The sequence below is a fragment of the Semicossyphus pulcher genome, unplaced genomic scaffold (genome assembly GCF_022749685.1).
Source record: "Semicossyphus pulcher isolate SPU_LCO1_2020_fin unplaced genomic scaffold, fSemPul1.0.p SCAF_8, whole genome shotgun sequence".
Taxonomy (NCBI): Eukaryota; Metazoa; Chordata; class Actinopteri; order Labriformes; family Labridae; genus Semicossyphus; species Semicossyphus pulcher.
This window is the reverse complement of record NW_027211759.1, coordinates 2837473-2858704: the sequence shown is the minus strand read 5'-3', so window position 1 is coordinate 2858704 and position 21232 is coordinate 2837473. Positions and strand designations below refer to the sequence as shown.

General features: G+C 45.4%; 1 protein-coding gene across 6 annotated transcripts in view; it reads left to right on the top strand.

The window, feature by feature from the left end:
* Nucleotides 1–21232, top strand: part of cadps2 (Ca++-dependent secretion activator 2) — a 190534-nt gene that overhangs the window by 142350 nt on the left and 26952 nt on the right. For 3 of the 6 annotated variants that reach the window (XM_069685871.1, XM_069685872.1, XM_069685875.1), the window contains 6 exons: nt 157–286; nt 1695–1795; nt 8580–8736; nt 13224–13365; nt 17957–18112; nt 19114–19261. In XM_069685871.1, coding sequence (XP_069541972.1) covers nt 157–286; nt 1695–1795; nt 8580–8736; nt 13224–13365; nt 17957–18112; nt 19114–19261 — 834 coding nt within the window. Of the gene's footprint in view, nt 1–156; nt 287–1694; nt 1796–5036; nt 5046–8579; nt 8737–13223; nt 13366–14099; nt 14220–17956; nt 18113–19113; nt 19262–21232 lie in introns of all 6 variants that reach the window. The other 3 variants (XM_069685869.1, XM_069685870.1, XM_069685873.1) reach the window with 2 other exon arrangements.

Sequence of the window (21232 nt, the reverse complement as noted above, 5' to 3'; positions counted from 1 at the left end):
TTAATAAGCTGCGTGGCCGCTCTTTCCAATCAAGTGCAGAGATATGTTTTTAAAGGTGTTAAGCTTTTATTCTACTCTCCTTTTCTGCAGGCTTTTAACAAAAACTGTTCTGTTTTTTGTTGTAATGTAACTTGGTGGTTGTTTGTGTGTTTTCAGGTGTTGATGAAGGACATCACCACGCCTGTTCCTCCAGAGGAGATGAAGAAACTGGTGCAGAAGTGTCTGGAGAAAGCAGCAAAAATCAACTACAGCCAGCTGATCGAATACGCTCAGATCAAGGGTGAGAGTTTTATTTTAACAATGTTTGAAATGTTTAAAATACATAATGATGACATTCATCACTGTAACAGGCCGTCACTCAGCGTTAAAGACAGACACACAAAGGAGAGGCAGAGTGCAGGGGTCAGGGTTGTGTGTAGCCACAGCGTCCTTGGTTTGAGTCCAGACGGGAGTCCTTTGTAAATGTCTGTGTCACAATAGAAACAATAACACCATCGATGTCGGAGAGGACCAAAACCCACAAATGCATCTGAGGTGAAAGCAGCAATGAAATATCTCTGCTGCCATAGACGGATTAAAGGGTAACTCCTTTAACGTGTTTTAAATGGCAGCTGCAAAATGGGCTGCGTTAAGCCGGAGATGCAGTCTGCACATGAGCAGTAGGGGCAGTGTAGAGGCAGAGGGGATGTGACAGGGTCAACACAGCAGCAGGGACAACAATGGCAGAAAGTTCTGAAGAAGAGCTGATAGACCGAGTCTCAATGATCCACATCTGTGTGATGTGTTGTTGCCGCTGCACAGAGACAAACATGCCTGTCAAACAGCTGCAGACAGATAAGTTCTGTTTTAGAAGTCGTCGTGGAAACCTGCAAAACTAAATGGGAACAAGTCCGGGAGCGTTACGTCCGTGCAGGGAGGAACACGCATGACTCTGCAGTAGACCTGGGTAATTATCGCCTCACCTCGATCGGCATTGATAGGAACACAAAACTTGTGTCGATACGCTAATCTCCGCCCCCTTTCCAGAGCGATGCTATGCTCCGTTGCCAACTTCTGCGACTCCTCGTCATCTCAGCTACAAACTCCGCCCGTCTCTCTCCGAGCAGCGCTCGATCATCGTTCCTAATTTGTCAGCGCCGAGTTTGATACACAGACTGAATGGTCTGAATGGTGACGCAGCAGAAAAGAGACCGACAGGAGGATACTTCACTGGCAATGGGAAAAGAGACAATCTGTATTTATAAGCAGGTCTTCCCGGGTCTGAAAAACCTGCGTCAACGTGCTAAATTTAGGTGGGAAAGCGGTGTTAGAATAACAATCTGAGCCTGTCAGCGGAATAAACAATAAGTTTTAGTGGACGTACTTTGATCGTGAAAGGACAACATTGCAGCCGTTACATCCTGTTTCTCACAGGAGTGCATTTCCAGGTAGTTCGTCGATCCCTCTCTCCACAGTGAAACTTCTGAGCAACGTAACAATGTGTGCATCTCTTCTTTGTGCTGTTCTTTTGTTGGAAATCAACCTGACTTCATACCCTGAGCAGGGATATCAGCAGCATTAGTCAGCAGTTAAAGGTAGCAACAAAGAGTCAGCTAAGGTTTATGGGATATGAAGTCATGTTGAAATGTTTGTGTATAAGCCTTCCTGTGTTTTATTTCTCTCCTGGATGTGTCCTGCCGTGTTCGGGCCTTCAGTTGACGCTCAGGCAGCTCCGGAGAAAAGGCTGGAGGACATGATGCGACTGGGAGAGCTCTGCATCGAGGTCCTGCAGCAGAACGAGGAGCACCACTCAGAGGTATTTCACACTGTTTGTTTAAGGACAGTTCAGCGTGACGGGTCTGGGGACTGGTCCTGGTCCTGCTGGGATGTGGGCTTCCTGTCCTGCACAGTCGGGTGGTTTCGATGTTTTCTGCTTTTGTTTTATTATTTAAAAACTAAACCCTGAATGCTGCTTTCACTGGTTAATATTTATGCGTTTAAACATTACTTAATAACATACACTTACCTACATCAGTTATTCCGTTATGGATCAGACTGACACTTATTCATCCCGAGAGAAAGTCAGGAGGAATTAATGAATTATTAAGTCTTTTTTAACTTAATGATTTAAACAGATAAAAGCATCAAATCTTCTCACCGGAGGAACCAGAGTCGCAGAAAGATCAAAAGCACAAAGCAGGATTATAGAGAGGATCTATTGTGCTCACATCTGTCTCAATGTTTCATCTGAGAATAAAGTATCTAAGATATGCACATGACAGATATGACATGCACCTCTGTACCTTCATGTTATCATGACTTTTTAATCCAACTGCATCGGGCTGCACAATAAATCAAATAAATCATCCCACGATTAAATAAACATGACTGACGGGGACGCTGACGTTTCAAATGCTCCGCCCGTAGAAAACACTGCTGCATATCAAATCAAGTCAGCTGAAAAAACAGCACAAAGTGCAGCATGATGAGTGTATGAAGGCCGAGAGGAAGAACGAGTTACTCCCCGTGTTTATTTAAACATGAAAGTACAATAAGAACAAATAAATGATCTAAATAATCATCATTTTGTCCATGATCGTGCAGCCCTATAACTGCAGTTTGTCTTTGCAAATATCTTGTAAACCAAACCATTAATCCTCTAAGATCTTCAGAGTAAAACTTTAGCTGACAGATTCTCACGTTGTCGTGAGAAGCTGTCTTCTGTCTTCTGTCTTCTTCGTCTTGTTTGATTTATTCTGAGAACAGTTTAACTCTGACACTTTTTTTATCTCCTCTGAGCGACAGCAGCAAAGACACTCGACTCACTTGATCATTTAATTTCAACATTCTTGATCACTTTTCGCAGCACTGTCCATTTTCCTCCTTTGCACTTGTTGGCAGCGCTCACGCTAAAGTGGCGGATGACACGGCTGCATTAACATCTGCGGCGGGGAACGATGAAAACAACGCCCACAGCCCATATGCACGTCGCGCTTCTACGCCGCGGTGTAAAACTGATCAATCATAGGTGTTGAGACGCGTCGGTGTGATCGGCCCTGAAGTGGCAGCGTGGCGCTCAGGCATCTGTTTCTGAGATATTTATAACACGGCGCTCTGCCGCTGCCATGGCCACCGCTCAGTCCCTGCTCCGAGCGGCAGCAAGATGTTATCTGCAAATTAGAGGCTTTTTGTCAGAGCGCCGCCTCAAGCTGTCACCGCTTAAATTTAGACATGAATCATAATTGTTTACTCGGTTACAGTCGGCATCCAAACAACATTTTCACTCACGTCTCTGATTTCTGTTGCTGTTGTTTCTGTCAGCGTTTCATTAATAAATTGTCACAGTGAAGATCTCGCAGACAAAGAGCCCTCACAGACATGTTTCAATATCCTGCTCGGAAAAATAATTTGTGTCTGACACTGAATTACCAAAGTTAAATGTCTTTAAATTACCTTTACTCTTCTGCAGCGCTGACAAATCATCCGTCCATCCACCCATTATCTATACCGCTTATCCTGCTCAGGGTCGCAGGGCTGCTGCAGCCTATCCCAGCTGTCATTGGGTGAGGGGCGGGGTTACACCTGGACAGGTCGCCAGTCACTCACAGGGCTGACACACAGAGACAAACAACCTTTCACGCTCACCTTCACACCTACGGGTAATTAAAATAGAGTCACCAATGAACCTAGCGAGCATGTCTTTGGACTGTGGGAGGTAGCTGGAGTATGCGGAGGGAACCCACGCATGCACAGGGAGAATATGCAGACTCCACACAGAAAGGCCCACTACGTCTGAACCGGGATTTGAACCACTGCACTAATCAAGTAATAATCAAGATTTTCATGTAAATAAATGTCTGTAAGTCTCTATCTATCTCTGAATGAGGTAACACAATAGTGACTGAGCCGATGGCCCACTGATGAAAGCCTTTGCATTTGCAGTATATAGTATTATTATAGACTGGGTGTCCTTGGCAACATTCACAGAAGACATCCCAAGCAGCGCCCAGTTAGTGACGCGTTTCCCATCAGCCAGCAGTGGTTGGTCTGCCAGAGAGGGTAGGCGGAGCTAAGCGGCTGCTTTTCCGCTCTCTGCAAGTGTTGCGAGTAAACAGTAATCTACTATGGCTGAACAAACAAAGAAAAGATGGATGACTACAGATACAACTTCAACAAGAAGTGAAAATCCAAAGAAGAAGAAACAAACTCGACGCTCAGATGAAGCAAACAGTCTGAAAAGGAAAGCGACCGTCAGCCAGGAAAATCAAGAGTTACAACCGGAGCCGACCGTGGACGTCACACATGCAGCACTGTCTGGATATCTGGGAAGTGTGCTCCTGCAATTACCGTTTATCACCACAGGTGCTGCTAAAGAGAACAAAACTGAGATCTTTGAGATTACTAGTTGAACTGTCTAGATGTCACTGAACCGAGATTGCTGTGAACGCATCTTAAAAGCTAATTCCCTGTATATTAACATCTGGACATTTTTTTACATTTCATGCATCACTTTTTAGGTCTTAAATGACTCAGAGGTACAAAAAGTTTTGGTATTTCTCGAGGAGATCGATTCAGCCAAGAGCAAAGAAACAGGTTGTAATGGCTGCAACGTAATTCTCAAACAATGAAAGGTCGTCCACTAAAAGTTCTTGTTGTTTCCACTGACAGGCTCAGATTGTTATTCTAAGTGTGTGACAACATGACAGAAAGGATCCCTACAGAGATAGACCTTTTTGTTACAGAGGAAGAGGATTGTTTTAACCACAAACAGACGTTACATCGCTCTCTGCAAACACACCAGACTCCATTCATAAAAACGGTCATTTAACCTCACAGAACACAGGACTGCCTGGTCTTCTGCTGCCTTGTTCGGTTAGATATTTTCTGCTATGGTGTGACTTAGGTGTGCTAAACGGTCAGTTTGGACCAACAGAAAACTTGAAAAATAGAGAGCCACTTCGAACACTGTGAAGAATTTCAAAATAAAAGCATACAGACTAATTATTATTTACCTGACTGTCCTTTCTGTTTCTCTTGCCTTATCGCACCGTGGGAAGGGAAGAGAGGTAAGTTTGAACGTTTGAGTCATCCTCCAATGTGTTTGTGTTTTTGTCGTTTTACTCCGTGTGTGTTGACCGGATTTAGTGATAAAAGAGGACGTCTGAATGAAACCAGAGATCGACACAGACTGTAAATAAGCTCTCTGCTCTTATTAAGTGCCGTTTGATGTGTAATTATCTCTTCTGTAGCTCACAGTGTAAGCAGGTCACCGCAGCAGGAAATGAGAAACACAAGGAGACAAGAAACAGGAAGTAAGAGTTAAACAGGGTTAAAGAATGGTGACATGTGCTGCTCCTCTTTTTTCAGCTGACAGGTAGAAGCACCTGATCACTAAATGGTTTCATATATAACTTCTGTGAGTGAGGATTCATCTTCTGATATACAAACTATAAATCATGTTTCATCTTTGTTGGTTTTTGATGAGACGTGAGGACAGTTAGAACCTTCATATGTGAGTTGTAATAACACAAAACAGGAGATAAAAAGAGATTTTTTTGTGTTGCTTTTTATGATTTGTTTTTGGTCTTTGTTTCCCAGACGTTCATGTCAGGAAGAAATCTGCACACCACTGCTTTGCAGGCGACAAACACGAGCACCACAGCCGCACACAACTTGTAAACAATGAAACCAATGAAGCTGAGCGCTGACTGATGATTGGTCTTTGATCGGTCGTGTCTAATTGGTGCGCTGTCTCGGCCCAACAAACAGGCTTCTCCGGCCGGCAGCACAGGTGGGCGGGAGTAGGGACTTTAAGCAGCGACGGCTACAGCGCCGTAGTGGTAGAAATCTAATGTTAATAAGCAACGATTTGTTCCTCGAGTATAAACGAAATGACGCTGTCAAATACGATAAACATTTAATTACCTGCTTACACTCCGACGCTGTCCTGACAAACTTTCTCCCGTAGTAGACGGCAGGGCTACAACGACAGGAAGTGCGCAGTGGACCTTTTTTTTTCTGAATGCCGTAGCCGTCCCTTTCACCGTCGCTGCTCAAAGTCCCTGATATCCGGCCTAAAAGGACACGCCATTCACACAGCCATACAACACACACACACACACACACACACACACACACAAGGGGCGGTGTAGGCAGCGGCCGTACCTGTTTCTTCTTCTGTCCTTTGTTAAGTTCTTCTCCTCCTGTTTACCTTCTCCCCTTTTTGTCCCTCTCTCTTGCCCTCCTCTCTGCATGTTTCCTTTTTTCTACAACCTTTTCCTTTTAACTTTCTTTGCTTCTTCTCGTTAAACCACTCTTTTTTACCCCTTTCTTCCCTTATTTGTTCCCCACTTCCTTTACTTCTTCCTCCCTATTCTATTGTTTCTTCGAGCTTACTTTCGTCCAGTCCATGTTCACCTTAATGCTCCCTTTTTACCACGCTTGTCTTTTTTACTTTTTTTGTCCCCCTTTCCTGCGTCCCTTCTTTTTCCTTTAACTCAAAATGTGCCTACTGTGTTTGCTTGTTCCTGTTTTCTCCTCCTCCTTTCTTCCTGCTCTCCTTTCATACCTTCTTCCTACCCTCACTCACTGTTTTGTTCTTCATTTCACCTATTTCCTTCTTTTCTTCCATCATTTTTTCTTTACTCCTCCCCTCTTCTCTTCCCGTCCTCCTTTGTTCAAACTTTTTTTTCCCCTACTTTCATTTAATTTATCCCCCATTTTGTCCTCTCTTTCTTCCCTTCTTCACATCCTTCTATCCTCTTGTCTTTCCTTATTGTTCTAATAATCCTTTACCATCTTTTTTCTTTGAATCGTCTCCTGCTTTCTCGTCTTCTTTTCCTTTGTCTCTGTCGATGGAGCGACAGCAGCATTTATTAACAATCAGCAGGGATTGACTGTGATGTATGCAGAAGAAAGACTTGTAAGGCACCTTCAGGCTGGTTTAAAGCCGTTTGTTGTCAGTAACAGGAAACTGAAAAGGCGCGTTTGAAAGGATGAGTCGTCCTGCAAGGCCACGAGCGAGAGCCGCTGCCGTGTCATGTCTCTCTCTCCTGGTCTCACATCTCTACCTCCTCCTCTTCCTCCGTCGTGCACAAATACCGACCTCGGCGTGCGATTCAAGGCCGGTTGCACTTCTCTGCCAGGTGTCCTTTAGCAGCGGTCACCTGAGCAGGCTCTCTGCAGGAGAGAGGCACAGCCGCGATGTGACCTCTACGCCTTCTTTCCTTCCCTTTCAGATTAAAAGCATCTAAAGATATCTCACATCTGCCTCCACTTATTCAGATTTCTGCAGCTTTTAAAAGACAAACTGGGACACACAGGAAGTGAGAAACGTTTCAAAAGAGTGGAGTAGTCATGTGTCTATATTAACAGACAACTGACCCTTTATAAAGTCCTCCTTATCCTGAGTAGTGCAGCCGTATGGTTTAGAAAATCTGTATCACCTGTGTGTAGTTAAATTTATGAGACTATAAAGTCATAAATTTGCTGTCAGATCATAAATTAAATGTAGAACTGTAATTAAAGCCAAATTGATTTAAAGTATATTTTTGTCAGTGTTGCAGGTTTGTTTCCTTTCAGTATCCGTCATGAGGTCGTAGGGTCGTGTCATCCCCACTCTCTTCCCCAGCTCCCAACACTGTCCACTGTCCTCTCTCAATAAAGGCATGAAAGGCTAAAAAAAAGTGATATCTCTGTAATCTAAGTAAAAAATCTTTATAAGTATGTATAAAATCTAATTACACAGGGTTATGTAACCGAGCCACTCTGCGTGTTGTCACCACATTTCACTGCGCAAACAAACATACAGCGCGGTGACGTGAAACACAGAAGCCTTTTCTCTCTGCTGCAGAAACAATGAACGCTCTCGCTGTATTTACTGAACATTAGTTTAAACAGGATTACACAACCTCGGTCTCCCACCGCCTGTGGGAGGTCTGTTTTCACAGGGTTCATTGATTGTAGTACAAATGCACCTGTATCTGAAGGGTTCAGCTTGTTATTGACTTTGAAGACAAAAGGATGAAGTTTGGTGATCTTAAAAAACTGAGGACTCGAGGATGGAGACTCCTGATGAAGAGTCCTCACATTTACAGAACAGTGAGGAGCGAGGTTGACTAACTACAGCGGGATTCGTCATTTTGGCCCCGTTAGCTGCTGATGAGCAATAAACCGAATGTCAGGCTTCACACAGGACCTCCTGAGACCGGAAAGGTTTCCAACAAATCCTACGGATTAGGTTGTTTCTTCCTGCCCTCTAGCTCACATATAAAACTTGTTCTGTATCGTAATCAGTATCATATCTGTTTCATAACCTGACAAAGCAGCTGTTTAGTTTTGGTAACGTTCAGGCACAAAAAGAACTTGGTTAGATTAAGGGGAAGAGAATTCACCATATTCACACGGCGGCCATTTTTCTGTAACGTAACGCTCACGGAGGGACGCTCTCATGTTATAATGACATACAGGTGTGTCTTTAGTTTGTATAAATTCAGGAAATCTGACAATCGTTGTTATGTCACAATGTCATGATGCACCAAACAAAGAACAACATGACTTGTTTCCCTGTTATTGATCTGCAGCCTCTCTCTGTCTCTCAGGCTTTCTCGTGGTGGCCGGAGCTGATGGCTGAACACGCTGAGACGTTCCTGTCTCTGTACAGAGCCGACATGGACGCCGCTCTGCAGGTGCAGCCTGTCGACTCCTGGGACAGCTTCCCTTTGTTCCAGCTCCACAACAACTTCCTGCAAACGGACCGTGAGTCTCACCGATCTGTTTCCAGTCGCTATCAACGTGTGTTAGTGGGAGCAGTGAGAGTTTCTTCTTCTCTCTCATGGAGCTGTTTGTTCACTCCACTCCCCCACTCAAAGCTGCTCCAGGCCACTCGATTCAAATCCCTCACCACTCTTCTTCTCTTCTCTTCTTCCCGTGCTACTTTAATTCTGTGTCTGACATCCTTCAAACTCTTGGTGTGAGCGGTACCAAAGAAAAGCTGGAGAGTGAGAGACGATTAAATAAACATGATGCGCCAAGCTCACAGCGGCAGTTTAGAGAGGAAGAGTAAACAACAGAGACGGTCGGGGAAACTAAAGTCAAACGTCTGGAACAGAAGACGAAGAGCTGGTCCCCTGAGACGGCTCGTCAGCGCTTGTTTGGAGGCGTTTCAGGTTTAAGTGATGTTAAGAAGAAACAATAATCAGCAGAGAGGTCATGAAACCTGCGTCTGCGTCCCAAAGCAACACAGCTAACTTGTTGAAGCAGCTGAAAGAACAGCACAAAGTGCAGCATGATGAGTGTGTGAAGGCCGAGAGGAAGAACGAGCTGCTCCCCGTCCTCCAGTGTCACGTCAGACATCCAGATCAGAGATGCTGCACAGAGACACCCTTAACGTTTATTTAAATGTGAAAGTAAAATAAAAAAAGTCCCTGAATTAATAAATAATGGTGATAAATAATTATCTCAATATTGATCTAAATAATCATGATTATCATTTTTCCCATAATCGTGCAGCCCTGCTGTCTCTTGTAGTCACAGATTGACTCTGCCAGTTTCTGTGGGCTCTAAACCAACAACACACACACACACGCACGCACGCACACACACGCACACACACACGCACACACTCACACGCAGAGCTGCTTCAGATTTTCCACAAATTAAATCCTGCCTTTTTTTTCTCTCTGGTGGGAAATCAGCTCCACATTCATACTTCCACTGAGAAAAAGATTTCAGTGTTTTCTGGTGTTAGTGTGTGTTTAGATTGTGCCTTAAACAGGACGTCTAACTGCACTAACCCCCGCTTATCCTGTTCATTGGGCGAGAGCCGGGGGTTACACCTGGACAGGTCACCTGTCAATCACAGGGCTGACACAGAAACAGACACCCTTTCACGCTCACATTCACACCGATGGGCAATTTAGAGTCACCAGTGAACCTAACGAGCATGCACGGGGAGAACATGCAGACTCCACACAGAGAGGCCCACTACGTCCGAACCAGGAACCTTCTAGCTGCGAGGCGACAGCGTGAGCCACAGCGCGGGTTTGAATTTAACCTCAATCTAAAAAGGACAATCTAAACAACAGCTTTTTGCAGGCGGTGTTTTTACCCGTTTAAACGCCTGTAACGTCATCAGTGAATGTACAGGGTGAGGTCTAGAAAGATCGAGGTCTAATAAAGACTGGCTATAATAGTTTTTATTTTAAATCGACTCTTACAGGGTCATGGGGGAAAAAACGAGCCCCTGCAGCGGCCTGCAGGAGGATCTGTTTCAAAGGATTCAAATGAAGCTTAATATAAAAGTTAAAATAAAACGATGTAAAAAGATGTTTTTTGTGTTTTCTAACTTGTCAGTTTTTAAGCGCCGTGTGGGCCAGTTAAATAAAGGTTAAATAAAAACGAGATGAGTTCTGAGATTCACCTGAGTCAGAACCAAAATACTTGTGACCCATCAGCTGGCTGCAAACTTTGGGCAACGACTCCTCGATGATAAGTTTTAGTTTCACTTCAGTCTCTCCGACTAACCTTCACTTTCATCATCTTTTTTGGGAGGATGTTCTCACCGCTAAGAACACTAATTAACACTGATGATGCTTCAGAGAGAACGCGGCTCGTTAGGAGACGAGGTTAGCGGCACCTCCCACGCTGCGTCAGGGAGGTAATTAACAGAAACAGCAGAGGAGGCCGGAGGGTCGGCTGACCTGCCTACCTGTCAGCAGGTAGCTGCAGAGAACGTTGGCACCACGTCACCACTCCGTCTCTCATTCGTCACGTGTGTGATAATTAAAAGATATTTATTGGGAGCTGTGGGATTGAAAAAAACAGCTTTATATTATTAATATCAATGAGCGAAGTCTGACTAACATCAACACCTGAATAAAACCAGAACGTAACAACACAATGTAGCTAATGTAACAGAGTATTTGTTCCTTTATTTCAAACAAGAAGTAGAAAACATTTAATAATTTCCTCCTTGAGGATCTCTGCAGGAGAAATGTCTCCTCATTGTTTCCTCTCTCCATCCCTCCTCCAGCTCCTCCAGCTCCTCCAGCTCCTCCGGCTCCTCCGGCTTTGTCTCGGAGCCAGCAGAGATTTGGCGAGATGCGAGGCGTTATTTAACATGGCTGATGCCAAAGTCCCCCCGAATACAGTAACAGACAGGCAGGCAGAGAGACAGACAGCCCAAGGGCACCGATGGGAACAAAAACTCTGCGTTTCATTGTGTGAAGAATCGACAAATCTCTTTTTTTTCTTGTGGCACATATCTTTTATATTTCTTCTAATTACCATCCTCTGTTAATGCCGTAATTATTCCAAGTGTCACAACATGAGTCAACTTAAACTGGAGCAGAATGAGGTGATAGAAAAAAGATGAGACGCAGAACGAGTGAAATCATAGTTTGGACTGTTTGCACAAATGAGGCCGTTGCTTTTTGATAATTACGCCGACAGCGAGAGGAAAGAGAATCAATCTGAAGCAGGCGCGCGGCAGCAGGGTGAAGTGAAACAGATTCAGAGGATAATGAAGTTCATTCACACGCCGGCTCACGTCGATGAACACGAATCACTCCTCACTGTTCAAACCCTCCGCGGCGACCGTTAGTCTGCTGATCTCAGGTGACAAGACTCATTTCCTTCCACGAGTGCGTCATCTCTCTGTAGTTCTGTAGATTATTTAAATGCTCACTTGATTGTCAGCATGTGAAGGCGAGCGGTTGCGAGGGAGGCGGGGCTTAGTCTCCAGGGGGTGAAAAGGCTAGTGTTAATCATGACGGAGCATGTGAGAGGAATTAAAACTAATGAAGCCCTGAGAGGCCGGCCCGCTCGCTCTCCCTCTCTCTCTCTTTGTCTCTCTCCTCCCTGAGGACTTCGGTCTGTTGTACAGTCGCTCTAAAACCTACAAGTGGGAGTTGTGTTTGTTATACAGTATCAGGAACACCTGAGCAGTCACATTTCTTCCTACAAGAACATCCTCCCTACAAAACAAATCCTACTGTTTTAAAGCTCCTAGATTTGTTTTCAGTTTAACCCTTTTAAATGTTTGTCTCATGATCCTGATCAGGCTTCAAATCAGTAAACTTAGAGGAGAGGAGGGGTTTACTTGTCATTCCTGGACAGTAGAAATGAAGCTACAGCTGGTTAACTTAGCCGAGCACAAAGAGAGCAAGGAGGGAAAATCATCCAGGCTTTGTCTGTTGTAGAAACTAAGCACTTCTAAAGCCCAATAATTAAGACAGTGTATCTAAGGTGGGGTTCACACTGCAAGATAATCAAGCTGACTTTGGGCCTGATTCCCTCTTCAGACTAAAGTAACAGAGTCCTGATGTTCTGATGGTTCTAAAGATGATCTCTCAGATGTTCCTGTGGTGTGAGGGATGTTCCCCCGATCTGCTGGGAAGAACGTTGTGGCCGCACCGATTTCAAATATTAAACATGTTCAATGTTTACGATCTAATATATCAGGAAGCAAGCTGACTGAAGGAGGAAGCACAACAACCGCAGCCATGGCGACAAAAGCAAAGTGAAGCATAAAGTAACATGTGCAGCCCGTGTTCACGCCGTCTCCACCACTTCATCCACAGTTTGTTCTTTTTTCTTCCTGATCATCGCCGATTCTTCCTGCCCGTCGTCCGCCATGTTTGTTTACTCTCAAGTCTCGTTTGACCGCCAGAGATTTAGTGAGATTTCCAGCTGTGAGAGTCGGACTCTGGTTGTTGGTGTATGAATGTGTTAATGTGTGGTGCTGTTTGGGTCACATCGTTGCTCTCCACACACTACAGGAACAAAACTGTTCAATTGATCATTATCTGTCATCATAAACACCCTTTGGGCCGTTTGTTTAATCCATATAAAACCCAAAATATAAACATTCCAGGTTGTTTGCTGGTCAACAGTAAGCGAGAACATAAAGCTGCACTCAGCTTGGACTAATAAAAATCCCTCAAATGTCTTTTTTAGTCAATGTCTGAAAGGACAATGTCGGGACATTTTCAGGAGAGCAGAGCGTGTGTGAAAGAGGCTTCTGATATCTGTCTGTAAATGTAAGCCAGCCAGTTAGCTTAGCTTAGCACAAAGAGCTTTGATTTAGATCAGGCAAAGATTGCTTTCTAAACAAATGTCACACTGCAGATTCGTAGAATATAAGCAGTACTTGTGAAGCAGGTTGTTTGATGTACGCTTGTTTGCTTTCATTTTCACATGTTGTTTAAAGGGCGTTACATTTGCTTACCTGTTCTTCTTTTCAGCTCACCTGTGCAACGGGCCGTTCCACAAACACCTGCAGGACCTGTTCGTGCCCCTGGTGGTGCGCTACATCGACCTGATGGAGTCGTCCATCGCTCAGTCCATCCACCGCGGCTTCGAGCAGGAGACGTGGCAGTCTGTCAAGTAAGAGCCTGCCCGCCTGTGCTGCACCTACATGAGGGATTAGCTTTAGCCTAGCGTTAGCACCAGGTTCAATGTGCACAGCAGGGCTCGTTCCAGCTGCTGGTTGGAGCAGATAGGGTAGCACTGTAGCAAACAGGCTCCATTAGATGAGATTTTATCTTTTGGGCATTTTAGCTTAAATTATTGTTGAAATAAATCTTTAAATATGTGTGCAAAGGTGTGTTTTAACAGCACATTTCATCTGTATCTGACCTGAGCTCGGGCGGTTTCCGTTCTCTCTCATTGTCATTTTTAACCTTCTGTTTATTGTGATGATGTGTTGAGGTGTGATACTGGCTGCTGCATGAATGTAAGAGAAACAATAAGAGACGAGGAAGAAACCAAACGCTGCACAGGGCCGCAGCAGCACAAAGGGAGGCAGAGCTGAATGTACAACGCACACAGCAAGGACACGCAGCAGGCGGGAACAATACGCCGACAGCAGCTCTCTTTAACAAAACACACCTGAAGTGAAAGACACGGAATGAATAGAAGGAAGCAGTGACTTTTCTGTCTCTTATTGGTGTTTGCTATTGATCAATTACTGCAGGCAGAACAAGTGGCTGCTATTGTATTTTACTCTTCCTCTGTGGTGACGAATGCCCACTGTTACTCTCCCTACTTCTTCTCTTTCTCTTTTGTTCCTTCAACATTTTCCCTCCCCGCCATCGCTCAACCCCGCTCTGACCCGGCAGGTCGTTAACTAACAATCTAGCGAGCGTTCCTCTTCCTAAAGTCCCCAGCCTCCCTCTCACGCTGCCGCAGATGCCCAGCTTCTCACCGCCGGCCTGGATGGGACCGCTGTGTGAGAACACGTATGTATGAAGGTGGGGCGGGGGGGATTTGAATAAAGGTCTTCATTCAGGCTGAGAAGTTGGAGGTAAAAATACAAATATCCAGACCTGAACCCAAACAGACCCGAGACAAGAACCTGGGTTTGATGTTTGACGCGTCTCCTCCTCTCGTTGTACAAAAGTGAAGCCTAAACCCCCCCGGAGCGGGCCCTGCCATCTTCTGTATCCAGAGTGTGTGCAGCAGAGGTCGACTGGTGGGGCCGCAGTATTGTTGTCCGGCCCCTTCCTCTACCCGACACACACACCTTTACCTCAGGTGTCCTTGGCGTGCTGGAGCCCTCAGGTGGGCTCAGTCTGCAGCAGAACAGCTTCTTGTGTTGGTCTGAAGCAGATATTAATGCTTACGGAAAGTTCAATGACTGTAATGATAGTGTTAGTTACGTCTCCTCACGCTGCAGGAGCCCCATTTGTCAACAGAGCTGTCAATCATGACGTCACACCCCCTTTTTATATCAAGCATCAAATAATTAAAACTAATGTCAGAACTTACACTTGTCAGAAAAATGAACACTTGGACATAAATCAGCATGATAAGAACTAACTATAATGACAGAAACCATGTTTGAGAAAAATGTATTTGACGTGTATTTAGATTTTATAGTTTGACTCATGTCCCATCTGTTAACATGGAGGAGGCGGGCTTTATGAGCTATACTGCAGCCAGTCAGCAGGGGGCGATAGAGAGGGTTTGGATTCTGGTACTAAAGTACTTAACTGAAGTAATGTGCAGAGAACGATGCCGTTCATGGAGCAGGATCAGTCCTGGTCGGGTCTTTGGGTTCTCACAGGTTCCGGTTTGGGTGGAGACCTTTAGCCAGAACTCTCCTCTGTCTCTCTGAACGCTCAGCAGTCCTTCAGCTGTTTCCGTTCGTCTGTCTGCATGTTTGTCAGACTCCACACCTCTCAAATAAAGAAACGTCTCCTGTCAGAACTCCATGGATGCTTGAAGCTTCTTTCGTCACCTCGTTCAGTCGTGCTCTGCAGAGAGTAAACTGTAAAACGTACAGTTTTATTCTCATCTGAGTGACAGTCTGCAGAAGACGTCTGCAGTGTTCAAATTGTTTCCGTGACTGTGTCTCTTCTGTCAGAGCTTCACCACCTGCATGCAGTCGTTCCTCACCGACTCGGTGATGAAGTTTTCTTTGTGTCAGCGGTCTTGTGTGCGGTGCGGTGTGCCTGTCAAGATGTAAAGAATTTCAGTGTAACAATAACAAAAATTCATTTTTTTATTGCAGCCTGCAAGGAATAAATCTCCCCGACGTCTTGTAAGTTTTCTGCTTCAGATGTGTGAAAGCTTTATCTCATAACACCACCTGCTGCTTTCCCTCCACACGTCCCTCTGTATCGAAACATGACAAAATACAGAAAGCAACATGTCTGTCCTTTTAGTTTTAAATGTTCATTTTATACTCTCTGACCCTCCACAAGTGAATGTTCAAGTGTTTATGAGGCACTTGGTTAACAGCTGATTACGAGTGCCCATTCACAGCACAGACTGGAGAACCTCAGGGGAAACAATTCAGCAAAAAGCTAATATCGTTGGTCAGACAAATACAGACATCTGAAAGCACCTCGATCTTGTGAAGGACCTTCACATACCTGCCAACATTACGATGTGAAAAAGAAGGAGATTTTCCGGGGCATCGGAAAATCGTCCGATAACCGGCAACCCTGTTAGCAGTTTGTGTTGTTCTGGTTCTCCCTGCTGAATATTTGCGTGCCGCTGCTGAGTCTGGAAACATATTTTGCTGAAGTCATCGCAAAAAGAAAAAGAAATGTTATCTTTGCGATGAACGTGGACATTTTGAGCTCGTGCCTCTGCTGCAGGATCCCCTCTGTGCCTCAAAGTTTTGCTTGGATTTGCACAGTTAGCATGCTTGCTAACATCATATTTCCCACCGTGTTCGACGCTTCAAGTCCGTTCTACACACCTTACAAAATGCATGCTATGTATTAATGTGGCTAGCAGCAATGGAGGGGAATTTCTCACACCATATGGGGTTAAATTTGGAGGCGTATTTTTTCTTCTTTCAGCCATTTTCAGTAGCAAGCGAAGCGGTAGAGAGATAGCAAGCCGCAGTAAGGAGTGACACATACGCACGGCAGGTAGAGCGGTTTGTGCGTGCTTTTTGCTGCCTCCAGTTGGGTTGCCAGGTCTTATAACACATATCCCTCATAGAGGTTGAGGAGCACCCCTTTGTAAAGCGGGTGAGTGGGTTCAAATGAGTCGGGAGTGTTGGCAGGTCTTCATTTATCTGATTTTATAGTCTTAAGGATTTGGGTGAAATTTCCAAAATAATCAACATGTAGATTCAGCTGTGGCAGAGGTTTGATATTAAAGTGTTTAAGGTAGATTCAGTTTTCATGTGGCTGTTTTCGAGCGAGTCTTCAATCCGTGTTGGTGGCCACGTCAGGGTCACGAATGCTGCACCAGGAGGCTCCTGCAGGGTGTGTTTCTTAAAAAGGCTCCTCATTTCAACTCCCCCAGCCTTTCCCACAACACAGACCGCACTGTTCCTCTGCCTCCCTTCACTTGGCCCTCCTCGATCCAGTGAAAAAAAGAGAGAAAGAAAAGCTGGCACTTCATTAGCGAGCACAGACGGGCGAGTGGGATCGTCCCGTTCCCCGGGGAGCAGGGCGGAGCGCGCTCACAGAAGAGCACTGCTAATTAGACATGAGGGGGATAGCCGCCGAGCGTTTAATTGCACCGCAGACTCAGCCCAAAGCGTTTATTCCTGTGCGCCACTTGTTAAGGTAACAGTCTTTTAAAGGCGAAGTGAGAAAAGTGAGGGAGTGAGTGGTGCTTGTTTTAACCCCCCCAATCGCCCTCCTACCCCCTCCTCCTCCATCCTCCCGTGGCTGTCATTCTAGCCGGGCGATGTACACTTGGATGTCTGTAGCGGAGCGTTGCCATGTGTTGCTGTGTAACCTGTGCGCAGGGGAGAAGGCGGGGAGACGTCCATCTGTCTCTGTTTCAGCCTGGTGCTGCGTCTACTGACTGAAAGCACAAAACTGTGCACTGAAACCAGAACCTGTTGAAGTACTCATCATCTACGAGTCTTTGTTTTTCTCAGGACATGACACTGAGCAGTCAAGATGTTTTCTTGTCACTGCTCATTATATAAAATGAAGGATCACACCAGTAAATCTACATGTTTCTGCACGTAAAGTACGAATCTGACAGGCTCAGATTGTTATTCTAAGTGTCTGACAACATCACAGAAAGGATCCCTGCAGAGGTGGAGCTTTCTGTTGAAGAGAAACCAGAAACATCTGTTTCATCGCTCTCGTCAAAGCCACCAGACTCCATTTACTAAAACGGCAATTTTACTTGCAGGACATTGGATTCGCTCGTCTGCCGCTGTGTTTGTAGTATTGTGTGACTCTGGTGTTTTAAAGGGTTAGTTCATTGGAACCAACACAATAGTTTTGCATTGCACAATAACACAAACTAACTAACTCATCAAGGCAGCGAGAGATTGCTGCAAGGTAAAATTGCTGTTTTTGTTAATGGAGTCTGGTGGCTTTAAAGATAATTATGTAACAGGTGTTTGTGTTGACTTGACTCAGTATAAAAACCATCCTCACAGTACCAACACATTCAGCAAAGGAGAATCACGGTAGATCCCTGGTCCCTGCAAAAGTGCGTCTTGTTTGTGTTTATGATACTTAATAACCCTCTCTCATCCTTTGTGCAGTAACGGCTCGGCCACCTCGGAGGATTTGTTCTGGAAGCTGGATGCTCTGCAGATGTTTGTGATGGACCTCCACTGGCCGGAGCCTGAGTTCGCCAAACATCTGGAGCAGAGACTCAAACTGATGGCCAGCGACATGATGGAGGCCTGCGTCAAGAGGTCAGACTGAGAGGTCACCCCTGCAGGGTCACAGTCCCTCTTACTCTGTAGCTGTGTCCCAACTCGGGGGCAGTGTCCTTCAAAGGAGGTATTTTAAGGCCGATTGCGTCACAGCGCCGCGTCAATGGCTGTCCTATTTTGAAGGCTCATTCAGACGCAGCCGACAAATGTGTCCTCCTTTTCTCGGGCCATGTAGGATCCATCGGGTGCATCCTTCGCAGCCCGACATATCTCGAGATTCATTGCGTGCCAATTCAAACAATTTGGTGGACTCTTAAACGGCCAAGGAAGTTTTTGGTTTCAGCTCAATCGAATAGCTGAGATACCATCCATCCATTATCCATACCGCTTATCCTGTTCAGGGTCACGGGGAGCTCGCGCAGAGCTGGACTGATTGGGCGAAAGGTGGGGGACACCCTGGACTGGTCGCCAGTCAATCACAGGGCTGACACCCACACCAATTTTAGAGTCACCAATGAACCTAACGAGGAAGCTGGATTTCCCAGAGAGAACCCACGCATGCACGGGGAGAACATGCAAACTCTTACAAACACAGAAAGGCCCACTTTGGCCAAACCGGGGTTTGAACCAGTGACCTTCTAGCTGTCAGGCAACCGTGCTAACCACTGCACCCCCGTGCAGCCCCTAGCTGAGATACAAATGTAAAAAATAACGAAAGGGGCTTTGAAACAAATTTTCTTTAAAATAACAGGTTAAGTAACATGGCGTTTGTTATGATAGCTAGTTAGCCCACTAGCTAGCTGTTGCTAGGCGTCAGGAGCCGCGTTTGGTAAAGCAAGGTTAAGGGCGGGAACATCTGGTGACGCAAACAGAAAATCCTCCGTAGACCGGACCGTCTCAGTTCAGTTCAGCCTCAGCGTCTACACAGGCTGCGAATGACTCATCCTCCCCCGAACTGAGACGCAGCTCATCTTTATTTTTGAGCACTGATTGTTTACTTGTCATTTTAAATGAAAGTCTTTTTGTGATTCGTCCCACAGAACAAAATCTGCGTTTGATTCCAAAATGCAGAAAGCGAGTAAGTCGACAGACTTCCGGGTGCCGCTGTCGGTCTGCACCATGTTCAACGTGCTGATGGACGCCAAGAAGCAGTGCTCCAAACTCTGCGTGCTGGACACCGGGCAGGAGGTGAGGTAACAGTCACATGACTGATCACACTTGGCGTTGTGATATATTGTTGTGTTCTAGGCTGGGTTTCCGTTATCGGTCTGTTGAAGTCCGACACATTAAAATCCCCGGTCATGTCTGGTGAAAGTTATATATGTTCAACAACAAAAAAATCACTGATTCATTATAACTCCGTCCCCTCAGCACTTCAGGAATATGCTAAATCAGCCATCCGAGCCATCATTGGTTATATTGGCAAAGAAATTAGCGGCGAGGACTCATCGATGCCACAAGCGAGATGACAGCGCTCCGCGTCGATGGAGGCCCGAATTTATCTACGGCCTGCAAAGTCATCATTAGGGATGTCACTGAAATATGTCCCGATTAATAGCCAGTTTATTAAATGGGGCGACGCCTGCGAGCTAGTTCAGGCAGACACCTTGAGCTACACTGATTTAATAATTGACATGCGTCACTTCCACAGTCGCCTGACAACACTTCCTCCAGGTTGGCGGTCTATTTAAGCTGCAAGATGTCTCGTCTCTCTCCCTCTGCTCTGTCATTGCCATCGCTGCCCTGCTCCAGTACTGCGCTCTTACTTTCAGCCCCACCACCACCCCAGCATCCACCTGCAGGCTCCGAATAGAGAGTTTTAGATATTATCTCATCACTCCTCAAATTTCTGCATGAAAATAAATCTGCGAGGAGTGATGAGGTCGGAGCCGAGACCCCAAACACAAGGTGTGTTCTGCTGCTGCAACAAACATTTCAAACTATAACAACGTGAGTTGTCTGACTGAACTAATATTAGTATGTATAACGGGCTGCACTCCCTCAGAGAGAGAGAGTGCGCATGCACAGGGACAGCGCGGACGCAGCGCAGAAAGTGGTCATTTGAGCATGCGACATGTTCCGCTGTTTAAATGCCAGTTAAGTGAAGTGTATGAACTGATCTGTAGACGGGAGTGTCGACAGTGACAGAGTGATGCTGTCTCGTGCACGACTCCACCGCAGGTTGAAAGTGCAACAGTTAGTGCAAATTATTATGGACAGTCGTTTCCCCACCCAATTCTACGCCCTTGACACAGCCTGCTTATCAATTGTCTTTAAGCTGAATAAATGCAGATAATATTTGACTGTAATTTCACCCATTTGTCCGGAACATTGAAAGCTTCCAGGACACGGACACGGAAACCCTGGTTCTAGGTGGACTTCACTGTTAATCAAACTCACTGTGGAAAATCTACATCTCAGCTGTTTATTTAAATGTTTTATTTAATCTCCAAACCTGATGACATATATGATGACTGACTGCATCTATTTTGTGGAGCAGTTCAAACTCCAGCGACAGTGACACGCAGCTCATAGGTCAGCTTCTTCTCTGGCCGACACTTTAATGACATGATGCTGTTGTTCAGTACAGTTCCAAAGTACCGACCCCGTTTAGTTGCTTCTGCCGTGTTATTATTGTCTGTCTGAGCATTTGTTTTACATTATTACAGGGCATGCAGCATGGCTTCATTGTCACAGCTGTCACAGGCTTCAGCCGTCGACCTTTGATGCACGTTATGCCCCTAAATCCACTTCCTGTTTGCCTCCTTTCTGTCCCTGTGCCGTGAAGGAAACAATGCCTGAAAATGTATCTTCTAATCAGCTCTTAACTGAAGATTAACACAGCAGGTTATAATCCACTGCAAGTGTGCAAATCCTCCTGATGTTCCTGTAAACAGACACAGGTATATGTTCACACAGGTGTGCTTTGTGAGTGATTCTCTTCCACTGATTTAGGTCTATAGAATGCTGGTGATATCAGGCCTGATCGTGGCATCGTCCTGTTGAGTGAAGATTCATCTCCTCATTGGCACAATCTTTTTCTCGTATGTAGAAAAATCAATTTGGATGGCTGGATGTTTGTATGTTTCCGTTTGCGTCTCACCGCTCACCTTCAGAGACTCCTCGCAGAGTGAAAGTGTGCCAGCTTTTTATTTTCAG